Raw genomic sequence first — 15,287 nt, 5'->3', positions numbered from 1 at the left:
CTTGGCTTCCACTGTGCCAGAATGTTCATGGAAAGAACACTGGATTCTAGCCCTGGCTTCTTTTCACATTTAAGCTCTCATTCTTCTATAAAATCATAATTGGATTCCAAGGAGTCTTGGTAAGTGGTAGTGAGGTTGCTGATTTCAGGCTCCAGTCTCTGTCAACTGCTCTGCAGAAGAATTCTCAACCTCATCTGGAAGTTTGCTATTTAATTGTACACTACTAATCCATAAGAACTATCTATGTGGGGGTGCCTGGGTGGTTCAGCTGGTTAAGTGTCCGACTTCGGCTCAAGTCATGATCTCATGGTCCGTGAGTTCAAGCCCCACGTTGGGCTCTGTGCTGACAGCTCAGAGCCTGGAGCCTGCTTCGGATTCTGTGTCTCCCTCTCTCTGCCCCTCCCCTACTCATGCTCTGTCTCTGTCTCTCAAAAAATGAATAAATGTTAAAAAAAAAACTACCTATTTCATCTCTCAACTACATATTAAGTATTACAAACTCAATTTTTGGAAGTTTTCAAAATATCTAGTATCAACTGTTTTGTGTCACTTGCTATGGAGTAAGTAACTATAGAAAATTCTCTAAAGTTTTTTTAATTTGGTAATGGATAAAAGTAAAAAATATTTTGGTATGTATACATTTCTCAATTTTTCTATTCTTTTTTAAAGATTTGTATTTCTTAAGTAATCAATTCTTAATTGAGGGTGGGGCTCGAACCCACAACCCCAAGATCACGAAATGCATGCTCCACCAACTGAGCCAGCTATGTGCCCCTCACTTTTTCTATTTTTAATGTAACGTCTCCTGGGAGGATGTGTTCATATGTCAGTTTCCACACTGTTTTCTCTTCCAGTGAGGTGTTAACAAAATTTTTGTGTTTCATAACTCAAATAGTTATGCTTAACTAAATATGACTTGTATACACTGAGCTGTAAGTATCATGAAAATTTCAAATACAGTAAGTAAGCCAAAACCAAAATGCTTCTAATTCTTTAACTTTTGGTAAGAGACAGAGCGCAAGCAGAGAAGAGGGACAGATGGAAACAGAGAAAATCTTAAGCAGGCTCTGCCGTGTTTTCGTGGAGCCTGACACAGGGCTCAGTCTCACAATCCTGGAATCATGACCTGAGCTGATATCAAGAGTCAGATGCTCAATGGCTGCTTAACTGACTGAGCCACCCAGGCACCCTCCCCCTTTCTTGTAAGATCTTTTAATAATATTAGCTTTGAAAAATAAAAAAGTTCCAAACTTGCAATTTGACAAAACACCAACATGTTTTCTGTTAAGATACTCTTTCCTGTAATGAGATTGTGGGTGATGGTTATTGTCCATACTGTAATTTTTGGAGTTCTTTCTGTTTTTTGGGTGTCTGAGCCTCTTTAAAAATCATTATTGGGGCACCTGGGTGGCTCAGTCAGTTAAGATTCCAACTCGGTTTTGGCTCCAATTATGATCTCACGGTTTGCGGGTTTGAGCCCCACATTGGACTCTGTGCTGATGGTGCAAATCCTGCTTGGGATTCTCTCTCTTTGCCCTCTCCCCCGAGTCTCTCTCTATCTCAAAAATAAATAAACATTTTTAAAAATTATTCTTTAGGTTCTGTGTTTGTTTAATTTAAAAAATGCACTTGTTATAAAGGAAGGGAGAGGAGGGAGGGAGGAAAGGGGCTCAGCCTTTTGCAAAGTAGTTTCCCCATAATCCTGTTGGATTAAGCATTAGTTTGCCCATTTTTAGATGAGGAAACTGAAACTCTGAAAATAAGAATAAACTAAAATCACACAGCTAGTAAACTGACACAGTTGGAATATAAATCCAAGTGCTTTCCAAAAGGTACTAGGATATAAGAGGAATTTTAAATTATTGCAGACACATCTTTTATAATAAAATATGGCATAAAGAATCATTTCCTGACCTGTAGCTGAAAAATGGATCAAATTTTCTGGTGTGTAGATTTTTGCCTCCTCTTGGAGGCAGACCACTGGAGTGATCACCACTTCTGCACCTTGGCCAGAGACTTCTGTATCTTTGTTGAATTAAGTATGTGTGCCTCATACTGAATTCAACCAAGTTTGGATTCATTCCCTCTCAACTTTCCTTCTCTACTTTCAAGGAAACTTGGAAATTATTCTGCTTGCTTTAACCATTTTTTAAAGAGAAAAACAGCATAAAGTAAAAATAAAATTCTTCCTTTTATGTTTAAGCAGAATATTTGAAACTATTCTAAACATAGTTGTATAAAGGGGCTTGGCTTTTCTCTTTAAAAAATTATTTTCAAATGAAGAAAAACTTACAGATTTTATTTTATTTTATTTTTTTAATTTTTTTTAATTTTTTTTTTCAACGTTTATTTATTTTGGGGACAGAGAGAGACAGAGCATGAACGGGGGAGGGGCAGAGAGAGAGGGAGACACAGAATCGGAAACAGGCTCCAGGCTCTGAGCCATCAGCCCAGAGCCTGACGCGGGGCTCGAACTCACGGACCGCGAGATCGTGACCTGGCTGAAGTCGGACACTTAACCGACTGCGCCACCCAGGCGCCCCCAGATTTTATTTTTTTTAACAAGCTTTACAAATGATACAAAACAAAATGGAACATTTATACCTGTTACTTCTTTTTTTTTTTTTTTTTTTTCAACGTTTTTATTTATTTTTGGGACAGAGAGAGACAGAGCATGAACGGGGGAGGGGCAGATAGAGAGGGAGACATAGAATCGGAAACAGGCTCCAGGCTCTGAGCCATCAGCCCCCAGAGCCTGATGCGGGGCTCGAACTCACGGACCGCGAGATCGTGACCTGGCTGAAGTCGGACGCTTAACCGACTGCGCCACCCAGGCGCCCCGTATACCTGTTACTTCTAAATCTCACTTCTGCTCTCAGGGAAACAGAAATAGGCATTATCAAGTGAATTTATAGATAGTGCGTATGTGCTTTAACACCACGTTTTCCATGCCAGGCACTAGAGCTTTCACTCCTAAAAACTCAATACTCTAAGAGGTTAAGTTGTACTATGTCATGAGCACACTACAAAGGCACACACACACGTTATTTCTTTCCACAGTGTCAGCATTATTCAGTCATAAAGCAAAGTTAACATAATTATAAAGCAGGTTCAGGATTTCAAATTCAGTGACGTTTCACTACGTGATTAGCTTGGCTTCTTACAGGGCACACAAAGAAGAACATAAGGCAAACCGCACAACAAACGAGATAACACCGAGGGAAGAAAGTTAATGAACCAGACGGGAAGTCAGTCTGTAGGCACGCAGTATGTGGGTCTGGTCTGGGTCAGCTCTCAGCACTTACTGTTTATTATGTTCAAGCAGTGAAGGAGCTCAGTTCTGTTCAGAAATCAGTGGGGCACAGCCTTTGGCGACAGCTGCCTTTTTTCGAGTGGTCAGACATAGAGGGGTCACTGTCTGAAGAGTCTGACAGTTTGTTGCAAAAATCCTCCCTCTTTAAGGGAATTTAATCAGTCTTGAGCCCTTGCAGACCTCCTCTGTGTCTGCTTATCAGTTCTGGGGTGTTGTCAGCTGGCACTAGTCTTAGCAATATCTGGTACCTGCAGTACCCTTAACTGCTTGCGTCATTGCCTGACACAGAGGCCCCTACTTGCCATGAGTGACTCCATCTTGCTCTCCACATACTGTTACTTCTCCATCCCCATTTTTTGTTTACTGGATGAGAAACGGGTAGAAAAGGATAACCTGCCAATTGCTTCCTGGCCTTTTGGCTAAGATCAAGTGTAAAGATAACCTGCCAAAGGTTACCCAAAGTAGCACTTGGATTTGAATTGCTGGGAGCCCGGTCCCAAAACCAGACCTTAACTGTCACTCTTTTCCCTCTATGCGTGCAGAAGCACATAAGTACATGTGTGTGCACCTACACACATAACTGTGCATATATGTGTTTCCTCCTACATATTAAAAGCTTGTCATGTGCCCTCGAGGCCTATACCTATGTGCATGAAGGATAGGGAGAGGAGGAGCAATTTGGCATCTTGCTAAAACAAGATGGAGGAGCCAGAGGACTACACAGCATCTCAGAGAGTAACAGGCATGAAAAATATTCCTTGGCTGAGAAACTAGATCCTTGATAAGCTAGGAAGAGCTTCAGTTCTTACACAGGGGGACTAAGGGTGAAGGCCAGATTGCCTCTGAACTAGTCTTGTACGATGTGAAATGATAATAATTCTTAAAAGCAATGAGTTCAAAAGAATCCAATGCCTGACAATCAACCCCTTAGTTAGCATATAGCAGGTTGGCTGGCCCCATCTGGTTGGATTATGCTGTTCCCTACGAAGCATGGCCAGCCTTTCAGGATTCAGTGTATACAGATGGGGTTTCCTGTCATAAATGATTTTTATGTCATGAACTGTGATAGGAAAGGACTCAAATTTTGTATCTCACAGCATTTAAATTAAAACCATACACTCACTCCACAGTAAAAGAACAAAGAAAAAGAGGGGAAGCAGCTGCCACCAGCAAAGGTTTAGGAACCACATAACAGTATGTGGTGAGGATTCTCTAAATCACACCTGTATTTTATTCCCACCACTCACCACTTCTTGGATCTCTTAAAGCCACTGAATTGCAGCCAATCATCCTTCCAAAATTCAAATTTTATTATATCATGTTAAGGGTTTAAAATGCTTTACCGGCAGGGGCAGCTGGCTGGCTCAGTGGGTAGACCATGTGCCCCCTGATCTCTGGGTCCTGAGTTCAGGCCCCACATTGTATGTAGGGATTACATTAAAAAAAAAAAAAAAAAAAAAAAAAAGCTTCACTGGCATTTCTTTGCACTTGATAAAGATCAAAATCCTCAATTTTGCCTGAAAAGTATTGCAGCAGCAACTCTGGCCCATCTTACCAGCTTCACAAAGGCCACTTCCCATCTTTTCTACTTCATACACCTCCCTGCTTCCCCTTGAGGTGCCAGCCAAAGGGCACATGATCCTTCATTTACCAAGTTCTTTAGAGTTAGGAGCCTCCTCACTTGACTCTTCCTTCACCCGTGAAGACTTCTATGGTGAGGACTTATTTTGAAGACTTATCCACAATGAACTCAAATTCATTCCTCAAATTTTACCTTACATATCACTGCCTCAGGAGAGACCTCGGGTAAGAGACCTCGAGTTGAGGTGGGGAATAATTCTACAGGGTGGGACTGACCCACCCACTCCTCCACTGAGATGCAAATTGATCCATTAAGGTGACTGTTTCTCTTCCCTTTCAAGGCTTACTACCTCCTCACCTAGGATCCTAGACTACGTGAACCAGGTCCACAGCAGAGCTCTCCATTCCCTTAGTGTCAGAGAGGACGTAGGGGTGGTGGTGAAGCTTTTAAAACCAGCCTGCAACCTTACTTTGATCCTCAAATTGCTCATAAAAATACAAATAGCAAGAATATGTAAAAGGTTGCCATTGGGAATCAAAAGAGCACTTGATGACAACAATGGCTTGATTACTGAAGGAGACGCCCTTATCTGTGCTCAAGATCTCTTCCCCCCTCTCCCAAGCCACCCTGGGTCATTGAGCATGTGCAGGTCCTCACCAACCCACTTCCGGAGGGACCGCCAATCACTGCAGGGGCTAAGGGTGCGCCTCTGGCGAGGAGCCAGACCTTGCAAGCTCTTTGGGGTTTCGGGCCTACGCTGCACCAGGCTCTGGGGCCACAGCGATCTCCGGCCAGGGAAGGGCTGAGCGGTTCCAGGTAAGCTGGGTGGGCTGTCGTGAGGCTCAGCTGAGCAGGGGCTCCCTCAGCATCTACTGGGCGCCAGACCTTGGGGCCGCAGCGTGTGCAAGACTGGGTCTCCTCAGACCGTGGCGACGATCTCGTGAAAACTGCAGCTGCCTGGTCTCAGACCTGTGGCATCAGAATAGGAGTGGTGGGCCTGCTTTCATTAAGTTTTAAGAGATTTTGATGTGAATGAGAATTGAGGAGTTGCTGGGTTATCTCCAAAGAACTGCTGTCTGTGTTTGGTGGAAGAGAGGACGGAGGAGAGGTGGCAAGTTAAGTGAATGGAGTGGTTGCCATCGTTTGAGAACCCACTACTTTCCATTGCCCACACCTTCTGGTCAATTGCAACATCCATTAACCTTCACAAAGATCTTACAGTTAAGAATTATCATTACAACTTTGCAGATGAGCCAGCTTAGGCTCAGGCATGTCAAGAATCGTTCAGTGTGAGGACACCAGGTGGCTCAATCCGTTGAGCATCTGACTGGCTCCGGTCATGATCTCGGGGTTGGGGAATTTGAGCCCCACATTTGGCTCACTGCTGGAAGCCTGTCAGCACAGAGCCTGCCTCAGATCCTCTTTCTCCCTCTGTCTGCCCCTCCCCCATTTGTGCTTTCCCAATAAATAAATATTAAAAAAAAAAGAATCATTCAGTATGACAGCAGTTGAAACTGAGAGCTAGGCATCTACCGCAGGTTCCATTTATTCATTACTTTTTGAGCACCCATTATATGCCCAAGGACTTGAATAAGCTGGAGATACATTCCCACCAAGAAGCTTACAGTCTGGCAGAGGAATTGGACCCTCACTTAAGGAATTACAAAAATAACTGTAAAATCAAATCACAACTATGAGGTATGATTCGATGGGGAGCTAGGTGAAGAGGCTAGGACCGGATCTTGATGGGTGTTTGAAGCTTTAAATTTTCCTTAAAACAGTGGTTCACAAACTATGGTCCCTAGACCAGCAATATCATCTGGGAACTTAGAAACACAACACACCCACTGAATCACCAACTGGGAATTTGGCCCAGTAGTCTTTTTACCAAGATGTATAGGTATTCATGATGCGTTCTAAGGTTTGAGAGCTACTTTCTTCTTCTTTTTTTTTTTTTTTAAATGTTTTATTTATTTTCGAGACAGAGACAGAGCGTGAGCAGGGGAGGGTCAGAGAGAGAGAGGGAGACGCAGAATCCGAAGCAGGCTCCAGGCTCTGAGCTGTCAGCACAGAGCCCGACGCGGGGCTAGAGCCTACGGACCGTGAGGTCGTGACTTGAGCAGAAGTCGGTCGGACGCCTAACCGACTGAGCCACCCAGGCGCCCCAGAGCTACTTTCTTAAAGTAATAAAGGACTAATGGAATGTTAAGTGGTAAATAAAAGGATTATATTTGTGTTTGAAAGGATCAATTTAGCTACAGAATTAAAGGAATTGATAGGAGGCGCCGTTATGTTTTGGAGTAGAAAAGGGGTTCATACTATAATGGGGGGAGAGAAATGGGTAGTTGAACTAGAGTCGTAGCAGTGCCTACAAAGCTGCTTCTGTTAACTTCACAGTCTGTTAGCGGCTTTATTCTGAAAAGTAGGGAAGACTGATCTGTGTGTGCACTTGGAAAAGTGGGGCACAATGATACTTGGGAGTGAATACCTATTACATTCCTTGCACTGTACTGAGTTTTTTGTTTTTTTTTTAATGTTTATTTATTTTTGAGAGAGAGAGAGAAACAGAGCGTGAGCGGGGGGGGGGTGGGGGGGGGGAGGTCAGAGAGAGGAGACACGAATCGGAAGCAGGCTTCAGGTTTTGAGGTGTCAGCACAGAGCCTGACACGGGGCTCGAACCCACAAACCATGAGATCATGACCTGAGCCGAAGTCGGATGCTTAACCAACTGAGCCACCTAGGCGTCCCCTGAGTCCTTTTCTTGTACATACTTTCTTAAAAGTATTCTATTTTTTTTCTTGATTTTAGTTTGTCCATTATGCTTTGCAATTTACTGTTACATTGGGTAAGATTCTTAAAACTTTCTTTAGGCCATCAGTTTTCTAATCTGTGATCATTCTGTGCAGTCTTACCCCCAAAGCTATGCTCTCATCTTTCTTAGCTTACTCAGAAGTACCATTTTGAAAGTATTAAGTGACCATTGGAAGTCACTAAAGCCTTAGTAGCTATAATAACACCTAGAGTCAGCAGGTAGGCAGAGTGGCTTGGAAGAGACTGTATGTTTTATTTTATGTAGTTCTGTGTTGTTGGAATTTATTACAAATTCACTGTATTTTAACAAAATTAAAGATGTATTTGAAAATTCTGAAACTCCTTTCCTGCACCTTCAAAATTAATGTAAGAAAATGTCCTACATCACGTTATTACTGTGAGCCTGGTAGAAGTTAATGCCTTTACCAGTCACAGGGGACTTAGCAACCATACAAGACATAGCAACTTTTAGGTTAAATATCAGTACTTTTTATATGTAAGTGCATACACAAACACACACACACACACACACACACACACACACACACACACACACACATAGCTCAGCGATACTGTAGGATTGGTTCCAGACCACTGCAGTAAAGTAAGTCAAATGAATTTTGTTTCTCAGTGCATACAAAAAGTTATGTTTGCACTCTACTGTGGTCTATTAAGTGTGCAATAGCCTTTGTCTAAAAAGAAAAAATCAATGTACATCCTTTAATTAAAAAATAATTTAATGCTAAAAATGCTAAGCATCATCTGAGTTTTCACTGAGTTGTTATCTTTTTTGCTGATGGAGGATCTTGCTTCTATTGATGGCTGCTGACCGATCAGGGTGGTGGTTGCCGAAGGTTGGGGTGGCTGTGGCAGTTTCTTAAAATGAGATGATGAAGATCGCCACTTCAATTGACTCTTCTTTTGTGAATAATTTCTCTATTGCAGACAATGCCGTTTGATAGCATTTTAGCCACAGTCGAACCTCTTTCAAAATTGGGAGTCTATTCTCTCAAATCTTGCTGTTCCTTTATCATGTAATATTCTCAATATGTAATATTCTCAATCCTTGTTATGTAATATTCTCAATCCTTGTTATCATGTCAACAAACGTCACAACACCCTTTTTAAAAAAATTTTTTTTTGGTAATGTTTATTTATTTTTTAAAGGGTTGGGAGATTTCTTAATTTTATTTTATGTTAATTTTTTTGGATGCTTATTTATTTTTGACAGAGAGAGAAAGACAGAGCACGAGCTGGGGAGGGGCAGAGAGAGAGGGAGACACAGAATCCGAAGCAGGCTCCAGGCTTTGAGCTGTCAGCACAGAGCCCGACGCGGGGCTTGAACTCACAGACCGTGAGATCATGACCTGAGCTGAAGTTAGAAGCCCAACCGACTGAGCCACCCAGGCGCCCCTGTAATGTTTATTTATTTTTGAGAGAGAGAGACAGCACGAGCAGGGAAGGGGCAGAGAGAGGGAGACACAGAATCCGAAGCAGACTCCAGGCTCTGAGCTGTCCACACAGAGCCCAACACAAGGTTCCACTCACGAACTTTGAGGTCATGACCTGAGCCGCTTAACCAACTGAGCAACCCAGGTGCCCCTAAACATCACAACATCTTTACCAGGAGGACATTCCATCTCAAGAAACCACTCTTGTCCTCATCCATAAGCAGCAATGAACTCTTCATCTGTTCAAGTTTGATTATGAGATTCCAGCATTTCCGTCCCATCTTCAGGATCCACTTCTGACTCTAGTTCTTTTGCTATTCTCACCACACCTGCAGTTATTTCCGTCACTGAAGCCTTAAACCTACATGTGTTAAATGGCAGGCACTGTGATATGTGCCTTAATTTTGTTTTCTTGGTTAATAATTGTGATATGAGATAGTATTATCCTCACTTTATGAAAAGAAAACTGAAGCTCAGAAAAATTAACTTGACCAAGGACAGGTAACTAGTTAAGTGGCAGTGTTGGATGAAAACCCAGTTCTGTCAGGTGTTGCTACCTCTCAATTTGTGTTATATGTTTTTCTGTTACAGTGCTGGAATCAATAAACTCCTCTTTTCCCCTTAAAAAATTTTGGAATAGGGGCGCCCGAGTGGCTCAGTCGGTTAAGCGTCTGACTGCGGCTCAGGTCATGATCTCACGGTTCATGGGTTTGAGCCCACATCGGGCTCTGTGCTGACAGCTCAGAGCCTGGAGCCTGCTTCAGATTCTGTGTCTCCCTCTCTGTCCCTCCCCCTGCTCACACTCTGTCTTTCTCTCAAAAATAAATAAATGTTTAAAAAAAATTTTTTTCAAGAATTTGGAATACGTTATCAAATTTGGAAAAAATGCGACTATATCAAATATGAAAAATATAAGGTGTAGAGGGATGCGTAGGATGCCACGGGAGTATGAAGAAGGGACAGTACAGCTTAGTCATTGAGTCTCACGCCAATTAATGCAATGTTGTATGAGTGTACTCAATTACTATAGACTCATCTTTTACAGCTCTAATTCAGGATAATAGCTCCTGATTTATAGAGTTGCTTGGAGAGCTTAACTGCACCAGTGACTACATGAAAGATCCTTAGCTTAGTGCCTGACACATAATAAATTATCCTAGAGAACATTTATCTTGGCCTGAGTCTCCCAGAGGAGCAGAACTTAGTCCCGAGGAAAGAAAGGAGGAAAAGGTGATCTAAGCAGTGAGTAAGTTGTGCAGGAAGGAGGACATAACATCTGTGTTTTAAAAAAATAAAGGCCAACTGCTTTAGGGGACCACAGCCAGGTGAAGATCAAGATAATGTATCAAGGGTTCTGAATGGTAAGCTAAGGGTGGAGTACTTTGTCCTGACTTCTGGAGAGTTACTGACAGGTTTAACTGAGAGGAACAACTTGAATCGGTTTAAAAAGTGAAGGTATGAGAGATAAGTTAAATTATATCAAGAAGCAGTAGGGGCACCTAGGTGGCTCAGTTGGTTAAGCGTCCAACTTCGGCCCAGGTTATGATCTCGCAGTTAGTTAGAGCCCTGCATTGGGCTCTGTGCTAACAACTCAGCTTGGAGCCTGCTTCAAATTCTGTGTCTCCCTCTCCCTCTGCCCCTCCCCTACTCATTCTCTCTCTCTCTCTCTCTCTCTCTCTCTCTCTCTCTCATAAGTAAATAAACTTTTAAAAAAATAATAAAAAAAAAGAAGCAGTAGGCAAAATGTAGAACTTGGGATAGTCCACAGAACTAAAGGTAGAGACAGAAGACAGTATTCTAGATTGAGCGATATTTAAGAGTACTAATAAGCAAGTGTAATGTGTGGTCAGTGTTTGGATCCAGATTCAAATCTAAAATAGAAAGCTGGGGCACCTGGCTAGCTCAGTTGGTGGAGCATGCAACTCTTAATCTCCAGGTTGTAGGTTTGACCTCCACACTGGGTGTGGAGATTACTTAAAAAAATAAAATCTTGGGGCGCCTGGGTGGCGCAGTTGGTTAAGCGTCCGACTTCAGCCAGGTCACGATCTCGCGGTCCGTGAGTTCGAGCCCCGCGTCGGGCTCTGGGCTGATGGCTCAGAGCCTGGAGCCTGTTTCTGATTCTGTGTCTCCCTCTCTCTCTGCCCCTCCCCCGTTCATGCTCTGTCTCTCTCTGTCCCAAAAAAATAAATAAACGTTAAAAAAATAAATAAATAAATAAAAAATAAAATCTTAAAAAAAAAAAAAAGAAATAGAAAGCTTATTTGCCAAGAACAATGGGCATGGTGGCTGCCATTTATGTGATATTCTTATTTAAAAAAAGGTTGAGGGGCGCCTGGGTGGCTCAGTCGGGTAAGCGTCCAACTTCAGCTCAGGTCATGATCTCGAGGTTCCAGAGTTCAAACCCTGTGTCAGGCTCTGTGCTGACAGCTCAGAGCCTGGAGCCTGCTTCGGATCCTGTTTCTCCCTCTCTCTCTCTCTGCCCCTTTCCCACTTGCACTCTCTCTCTCAAAAATAAATAAAAATATTAAAAAAAATAAAAATAAAAAAAGTTGTAATCCTCATCTTTCAGGTCAAAGAAAGGGATTCTTCAAAAAAGTTGCATGGGTTTTCCTAAAGTTACACACTAAGTAGCTGAACAGGATTCAAACTGAATGGCCTTTTAATGTTAGTCCTTACATTATGAAACATTCCCTCCCATAGCATGTGGCTGTGATGGCTTTTGCTTGTGCAGGCCCAAGACGCTGTGTCAATCCTTGACATTGGGAATAATTTAGAAATGGAGGCTCTCTAGAATTACTGCATTTTTCCTATTTTGCTTATAGGAAGAGTAAGTCTGTGTAGTAAAAGAAGTTGCTAGGTGACCATGACAAAGCTAATTTCAAATGTCAAAACCCTGCCCATAATTACTGTTCTCACTGTCTTTGGGTCATGAGGGAGGGAGAGGAAGAGCAAAAGTTGAGAAAGTGTTTGTTAGTGGGAGAAAGAGAGAATATTGCATTGATGGTAAAATGGCTTACAAACTTGGAGGAGTTTTATTAGTTTAAAATTGGGTGTGGTGGGTACCTTAAAAACCAGCCCGGAAATTTTCTCCCTAACTTTTTTATTTTGATGATTTCAAACCTATAGAAAACTTGAAAGGATATGCAATATACATAGGTAAACCTTTTGCCTGGATGCACTTGTTTTTAACCTTTTGCTGTTTCAGATTCTGTGTCTCCCTCTCTCTCTGACCTTCCCCCGTTCATGCTCTGTCTCTGTCTCAAAAATAAATAAATGTTAAAAAATAAATAAATAAAAAAAAAATAAAATTATTGAACCTTCTGAAAGTGCATTGCAGCCATCAAGATGGCCTCCCCCACCATGTGTCAATATATATTGCCTAAGGACAAGGACATTTGGCTTCTCACCTATGATAAATTAATATGATAAGCACAATACTGATAGAATATGATATGTAGTCCATATTGAAAGTTTCCCATTTGTCCCAAAAGGGTTCTTTTGGTTGTTTATCTTTTATTTATTTTTTTGAGTTTATTTATTTATTTTGAGAGATGGGGAGAGAGAATTCCAAGCAAGCCACACACTGTCAGCATGGAGCACAATGTGGGTCTCTAACCCAGGAACCCTGAGATCATGACCCAAGCCAAAGTCAAGAGTTGGATGCTTAACGGACTGAGCTACCCAGGCGCCCCTAGTTGTTTTATCTTTAATTTTGCGATCCCAGATTCAGTCAGGAATTGCATGTTGTATTTGGCTGTCGTATTTGTTTAGTCTTAAATCTGAAACTTCTTTTGTGTTTGTTTTGCATGGCATTTACATTTTGAATAACACATACTGATTGTCTTGTAGAATGTTCCGCGATTTAAGTTAGAGTACTTGTTTTCTCATGATTGGATTGAGGTGGAGTATTTTTTGGAAGGATATTTTTTATAGGCTTTATTGTTGTTTTTGAAATGTAGGAGATAAATGAATCTATAACTACAGATTCCTGTTTTTCCCCAAACCTCCACCTAGTAATTCCAGTCAGAGCTGGAATTACTAACAGATGTTAAAATTTTAGCATTTATTAATGAGTCTTAGGTGAATGTTTTCATACATTGGTGATTGTGGTTTCATATTTTTAACTTAATGTCTTTTCTCACCCATAGGAAAGATTCCTAGGCTTGGACCTAAAGCTGCTTTCTTGAACAGGAAAGTCATTAAGCCTGGCTTTACATCATTAAGTGGGAAGAACAGCAGCCCATCTAATACATTCTAGTATGCAATAGACTGCAGCCTGTCGGGTACTCTTGGCAATAGACTCTAAAGCTAAAGGGAGGGGGATAAACACATTTATACAGGAGATCATCAACATGCCAATCCAGTGAAACTGAAAGCTGGTTAGTTTTCAAGGTCTGTGGGAAGATATCCACTGCTCACTGGGTCCTGAGTGCTTTACTAAAGAACTTATAACCTTACCCACCACCTTTGTTCACAGCTCAATGGAGTTTGTGACAGCCCTAGAAGACCTCCAAACAGGGGCTAGCTGTCCCATCTGTCTGGACTACTTGAAAGACCCAGTGACCATCAACTGTGGGCATAACTTCTGTCTCTCTTGCATCAGTATCTCCTGGAAGGATCTAAATGATACTTTCCCCTGCCCCTTTTGCCGTCATTGCTTTCCAGAAAGGAAGTTCACAAGCAATCCCCAGCTGGGCAATTTGATTGAAATTGCTAAGCTACTACAGGTAAGAAGAAGCAAGAGGAAGAGGAAAGAAGAGAAGCTTATATGTGAAAAGCATAATCAGGTTTTGACCTTTTTCTGTCAGAAGGACCTAGAAGTTTTATGTCCACAGTGTAGTTTCTCCACTGATCACCGGAATCACTACATTTGGCCCATAGAGAAGGCTGCTCCTCATCATAGGAAAAGATTAGAGAATTGCATTGAACCATGGAAGGAGAGAATTGAACAAGTGGAAAAGGTGATAATGATGCAAACCAGAAAATCATTGGAACTGAAGAAGAAGGTAGAATATAGGAGGGAAGAAATAAAGTCTGAATTTGAGCAACTTTTGTTGTTTCTCAAAAATGAGCAAGAGACCGTTCTTCGGCAATTACAAGATGACGAAGTGGACATTTTAACAAAACTAAATGAAAACCTGACAACATTTTCAAATCATCTTTCCACATTAAAATATCTACTAAAGGAGATTGAGGGCAAATACATGAAGTCAGGGCTGGAATTTCTAACAGATGTTAAAAGTATCTACCATAGATATAAAACCTTAAAGTCCCCTGAACCTTTTTCATTCCAATTAAAGGAATATGGTTACCATCTTCCTCCACAATATTCTGGCCTAAATAAAATTATCAAGGGATTTCAAGTAGATCTAATTCTAGATCCTGAAACAGCACATCGTAAGCTTATTATCTCGGAAGATAGAAAAACTGTGCAATATGGAAATAAGATGCATAGCTTACCTCATAACCCAAGGAGGTTTTATCTCTGCCCGGCTGTTCTGGGTTCTGGGGGCTACAATTCTGGCAGGCAGTATTGGGAGGTGGATGTGAAAGACAAGCCTGAATGGATTGTTGGTGTCTGCAGAGACTCTCTTCCCAGAAGGAGAAAGAATCAGAATCAACCAATTTTAGTGCAGGATGGGTTATGGGGTATTGGGCGATGTAGTCAGAGTAATTATATTGCGTTGGGTCCTAAAAAAATTAATCTGCTGCCAAAAGTAATACCCAGAAAGATTGGCATTTTTTTAGACTGTGAATTGTGTGAGATTTCTTTTTACAACTTGAGTGATAGATCTCTTCTCTATATTTTTAACTATTATTGTACAGAAACACTCTGGCCTTATTTCTACACTGGAACTGACTCAAAACCTCTTAAAATCTGTACAGTAACAGATTCTGAATGATGAACTATTGTAAAATTCTTAATTGTTTTTTTTTTTTTTATTGAGGCAGTGCACAGAACTAAGCCAATTAATCTAGTCTCAACAATTCTGTTGTTTTTTGTTGTTGGTTTTTTGTTTGCTTTGTTTTATTGCAGTTTTAGTTTTTCCTTTAAACAACCAGAATGGTTTTTATCTCTGTTTCAGCAGCTTCTAGAAAATATAGTTATAGGGGCACCTGGCTGGCTCAG

The 15,287-nt window shown here is 41.5% G+C and overlaps 1 protein-coding gene across 1 annotated transcript; it reads left to right on the top strand.

The window, feature by feature from the left end:
- Positions 1 to 13,316: 13,316 nt before the first annotated feature.
- TRIM61 (tripartite motif containing 61) lies at positions 13,317 to 15,060 on the top strand. Its single transcript, XM_025922005.2, has one exon. The coding sequence runs from the start codon at positions 13,639 to 13,641 to the stop codon at positions 15,058 to 15,060; it is 1,422 nt and encodes a 473-aa protein (XP_025777790.1). The 5' UTR covers positions 13,317 to 13,638.
- Positions 15,061 to 15,287: the final 227 nt, after the last annotated feature.

Source organism: Puma concolor, chromosome B1, assembly GCF_028749965.1.
Source record: "Puma concolor isolate L17-30 chromosome B1, mPumCon1.1.hap2, whole genome shotgun sequence".
NCBI classification, from domain to species: domain Eukaryota; kingdom Metazoa; phylum Chordata; class Mammalia; order Carnivora; family Felidae; genus Puma; species Puma concolor.
The sequence above is the reverse complement of the archived record's forward strand: the minus strand, read 5'-3'. Positions and strand labels throughout refer to the sequence as shown.